Below are 5,323 nucleotides of genomic sequence, written 5' to 3'. Positions count from 1 at the left end.
CCTAGTAACATGTTTTCTGACTGTAGGTACATATAAAAAGGCTTCATTGTTACACTTCTTACACGGGCACTTAATGTTACCTACTCCATCTGTATACGCCGTTTGATTTATCGCATAATCAAGGAAACTCTCCAGCCCCGTTTTAAATGCAGAACGATCATTGTATCTCGCATACATCCACATGTGATTATCACTCATTCTTGCAAATTCTAATTGAAATAAATAAATAAAATATCATAAATTACTTGAATCAAACGAAATTTCGACAGCATAACCCCACTATCCTAACTACCAAGTGCTCGACTCTACCAGCAGCTATAGTGACCATAGTGGTCCTAATTTACTAAGCCTATACTAGGTCTACCCGGCCCCCCAATGTCGAAGCAATAATACAATACATATAAAGCAATAAAAAAATAAAGTAATAAAATTTAAAACAATCATTTGTTGGGAGAAGATTCTTAAGAAATAATCAATTACTATCCCAAAGGGAGAATATCCTTAAGAAATTGATTAAATCTATCCCACAATATATAATATCAATTAATAAAATACTAGCATACTTAAAATTCATGTAATCATACTTGAAATTAATCATGCTTAAAATTCATGATAAATAATCACATACTAGCTTACTTAAAATTCAATTAATCATACTTGAAATTAATCATGCTTAAAATTCATGATAAATAATCACATACTAGCATGCTTAATATCATCATGCTTAAGATTCCATTTCATGATAAACACATACTAGCATACTTAAAATTCAATTAATCATACTTCATTTAACAAAATTATTTAACATAAATAAATCTCTAACAAATTCATACTTAAAATTAATCATGCTTTATAATTAATCAAACTTTAATTTAAAATTAATCAAACTCCAAAAAATTATTAATTAGATTGTAAAAACAAATTTAAAATTAATTTAACTAATTAAAATTAATCATACTTCACATATTATAAATTAATTAAAATTAATCAAATTAACATTAATTAGATTCTAACAAAATAATATTAAAAAACAAATTTAAAATTAATTAATCATACTTCAAATATTATAAATTAATTAAAATTAATCTAATTAATATTAATTTTAATCTAATAAAATAATTAATAAATAAATCAAATAACGAGAACGAAAGCATACGGTAGCGGTCGGCGGCGGAGCGGTGGCGATGGCGGTGTCGGCAGCGGCGCGACGTCGTTCAACTGAAATGTTAAAGAAATAAATTAAATGAGATGTGAAAGTGAGATAAAGAGAAAGAGAGAGAGAAATAATACCTGCAGGGGTGGCTGGCCGGCGGCGGTAGACTGACGGCGGCGGTGGCTCGGCGGCGGCGGCTGGGGGTCGGCGAGGCGGCGACTGGGGCGGGGGGGGGGAACGCGCGGCAGGGAGGGTCTGGAGGGAGGCATAAGGTCTGCGTGAAAAGGGGATCTGGAGGCCTATTTAATTTAACAAAATGCCGCCGCTAATTACCGTCGGCCATGCCGCCGGTAATCCCCATTGTATTTAAATTTAAAATTAAATTCAATTATTTTATAAATACCGGCGGCACGGCGGCGACAATGCCGCCGGTAACGCCGCCGGTAAACAAAAAAAATGACCCGCCTTGTTTTGCCGTCGTAGGGCCGCCGGTAATTACCGGCGGTAAGTTTGCCGCCGGTAATTTCGCCAATATAAAATCAAGATTTTTTTTTAAATTGTAGTTGGAAATCAAAACGACGTTTTGATTAAAACTAAACGTCGTCATTTCTTTAGCTGGCCGACATTGCCATGCTGGACATTCTGGTGTCCATGTCAGCTTCAAATTGAGGGGATTTTTTAATTTTGGGAACATTAAAAACGAATTCTCAATTCGTGTATTCCTACACCGATTTTTAAATTAGTAAGAATATCGCGAAATCTCAAAAAGCTTTTTAATTTTACGGCAATCAACCCTTATATATATATATATATATATATATATATATATATATATATATATATATATATAGGGGGCGGTTATTCAATAAACCACCCTTATTTTAAGAATTACGAACCAGCAAAAATGCATGAATTTTATCTATAGCACGCATGAATAAACTGTATAAAGGCATGAATTGCGAAAAATAATTTTTTGCTACATTTGGAATTCGAACTCAGGACCATGAATTTATCCAACAAGGTGATGAATCAACCGTAGATCTTGATGATCTAAGGACTGAAAATGGTTCCTAATTTATATTTTAAGAAGCGTTCTTATTTTAGCCTTCCCCTATATATATATATATATGTATATATATTTAGTAATTGGCCATAGAAATTTCTTGATTGGTGTATTTCGGCATGAGAAAGAGGTTTCGGGCTGGGCATTTTATATATTCTACAAAAATTAAGTTCTCTTGTTTGTAAAGACGTGGTATAAAAAATAGAAGGGGGTAGATATTTCTAATTTGTATTTAATTCTAAAAATTTATCTGTTTTCTTATAATGATGTCAGTTTCGAAACATTTAAGATGGATATTTGAAGAAGTCACTTTCGCATATTGATTCATATAAAAATAGCATCGACCACACAAAAATTTCTCATAACGGCAATGGATCTTTGATTATTTGTAGCTAAAGCTCAATTGAAATGAAGTCACATAAAATGCTATGTAAAACAGTAAAAGTGGCCAAGAAAAATATGACATTCTGTAGGCATTAATTTTCAGCCACAAAATAAAATCTTGTATTACTACGGTACGGAGTCAAGAACTTTCGTATTCTCACTAATAATAACCCAAAATTTACATTATGATGTCTTATTTATAATAGCTCAAAATTCATTTTACGCCTTAAAATAAGTGGGGTTTATCTTCTTCTTTATAGTAGGAAAATCAAATTACCTATGCGACATTCTAGAATTCTCAATGCGACATTCTAGAATTCTCAATGTGTTATTACTGCACATTGATTTTTAATCAAACTTCATCTCTTAATTTTTTTTTGAGGGGAGAAACACAAACTTGTATTAAGAAATGTCTGCAGCGGCTATGTCACAAAGCCACACCGGAAAATTACAAGACCAACACTTAGAAACTTGTGATCTACCAGCAAACTTAGTAAGGGAATGTGCAGCTGCGTTTGCTTCACGAAAAACATGGTGAACATCAATCAGCAAATTCTGTCGAGCCACCTCCATAATATCTTGAATATCTTCCGGTAAACATCGGGCTGACTCCTCCTCATCCATCATCGCTCTCGCCGCAAGCACCGAATCCGTGAATATCTCCACTGGCGCTATCTCCATTTCAGCGCATAAAATAATGCCATGAACGACGGCCATCACCTCCGCCATCATAGAGCTCGTCGTCACCGAGGTTTTCTTCGCAGCTGCAACCAGAATTCTGCCTTCGAAATCACGCACTATGATTCCTGCTCCAAACTCCCTTTTTTCCAGATTATACCGAGCATCAACGTCCACTCTAAACCGACCTCTCCTCGGTTTCACCCATTCTCTCTTCCCAAGCTTCATCCCCAGCCAGCTATCAACACCTGCTATCGGCTTAGAAGCCTCAAAAGCTTCCAGCGCAGCCCGGCACTCTTCTACAGTAGGCATATGGTTATGCTCATCTGTCTTATGGCGCAATCTACACACATAACCCCAAATTTTCCATAACACCATACACCATAAATTATAATCATCTTTCTCCACTACCTCCACCACAATTTCAGCAATATCAATCATCTTCATGCCTTTCGCCTTTTTCAAAACATCCCAGAAAGGAGTCCCCTTCCAAATACCTGCTATTCTTGAACAATAGAGAAGAATATGGTCAGTAGTACCCCAATGACTGTAACACAACTCGCAATTTCCTTCTGTCGGAACGTGATGTTGCCGTAAATTTGCCATCGCCGGAATGATATTATGAAGCGCCCTCCACACAAAAATCTTGACCTTTGGTGGAATCGTAGTGTTCCACACCAACCTTCCCCATTTCTTACGATCCTCCGTGCTACTATTATCCGACATCGTGTAATAGCCCATGGCCATCAAATATGCCGACTTCACAGAAAAATTGCCATCTTGAGAATGTTTCCAATACCTCCTATCTTCCTCATGAATAGCCCCGATCAGAGTTTTCAGAATTCTTTCCACTTCATGGGGCCAAAACGCCCCAACAACCTTATGCTCGTCCCAATCCCGCTGATCATTCAATAGCTCCACCACCCTCGCTCTTTCCCCCATCGTTCCACGTCCCTCTAACTTCCCATGCAGCCCCATAACCCAGTTATCCTAAAAAATACAGATGTTATGTCCATTGCCCATCTTCCATCCCATACCATCTTTTATGATCTCTCGGCTCCAAGCCATGGATCTCCACACATAAGAAGCACGAGCAGGGACTGGTGTATTCAATAGATCCCCATCTTTAAAATATTTTGCACGAAAAACCCTTGTAACCAGCGAATCCGGCCTCGTCAGCATACGCCACACTTGCTTCGCCACCAACGCCTTATTAAAAACTTTAAAGTCCCGAAAGCCCATCCCTCCTTTGTCTTTGGGTATACACAACTTATCCCATCTCTTCCAATGCAAATGCCGTTCGTTCTCCTTATCACCCCACCAAAACGCCGCACAAATCCTATGCATGTCGTCACAAATCGAGTCCGGTAATCGAAAGCATTGCATTGCATAAATCGGCACTGCTTGCACCACCGACTTAATGAGAACTTCTTTTCCCCCTGCAGAGAAATCTCGTTGGCTCCACGTCTGTACTTTCTTCTCCATTCTATCTCTCAAATACCTAAATTGAAGCCTTTTTTTCCTTAGAGAGAAAGCTGGCAAGCCCAGGTATCTTTGAATCCCATCTCTCGCCTTCACTCCTAGCACCCTTCCAATCTCCACTTCACTCTCTTTTGTTGTGTTCGGACTGTAAGTGATGGACGATTTGTCCATATTAATAAGTTGTCCTGAGGCTCGCTGGTAATAACTCACAATGCGTTTCACCACCTCTGCTTGTTCTTTTTCCGCCTGAAAGAAAATAAGGCTGTCGTCGGCGAAGAAAAGATGATTAATGCTAAGCTCATTTGGGATGATTGGGACTTAACATCTTTCTCTTCTCAAAAAAATTGAACAACGACGAGAACCCTTGGGCACATATAACGAAGAGGAACGGGGACAACGGGTCACCCTGCCGCAAACCCCGTGTAGGAGTAATCTTTCCAAACTTCATCTGTTAATTAAAGCTTATATAAATACTTGTGTGTAGTATTCTATCCTTTCAGTACTTGTAGCACCAATTTAATTTGGTTAATTAACTTTTAATTGGTCAAAACATAGTTATATTT

General features: G+C 37.6%; 1 protein-coding gene across 1 annotated transcript; it reads right to left on the bottom strand.

Annotated features, from left to right (window-relative positions):
* Positions 1 to 4,268: 4,268 nt before the first annotated feature.
* On the bottom strand, positions 4,269 to 4,931 carry LOC131008463 (uncharacterized mitochondrial protein AtMg00310-like). The gene has a single exon (XM_057935339.1). The coding sequence runs from the start codon at positions 4,929 to 4,931 to the stop codon at positions 4,269 to 4,271; it is 663 nt and encodes a 220-aa protein (XP_057791322.1).
* Positions 4,932 to 5,323: the final 392 nt, after the last annotated feature.

The sequence above is a fragment of the Salvia miltiorrhiza genome, chromosome 2 (genome assembly GCF_028751815.1).
Source record: "Salvia miltiorrhiza cultivar Shanhuang (shh) chromosome 2, IMPLAD_Smil_shh, whole genome shotgun sequence".
Classification (NCBI taxonomy): Eukaryota; Viridiplantae; Streptophyta; class Magnoliopsida; order Lamiales; family Lamiaceae; genus Salvia; species Salvia miltiorrhiza.
Note: the sequence above shows the minus strand (reverse complement) of the source record. Positions and strands in the feature narration are given on the sequence as shown.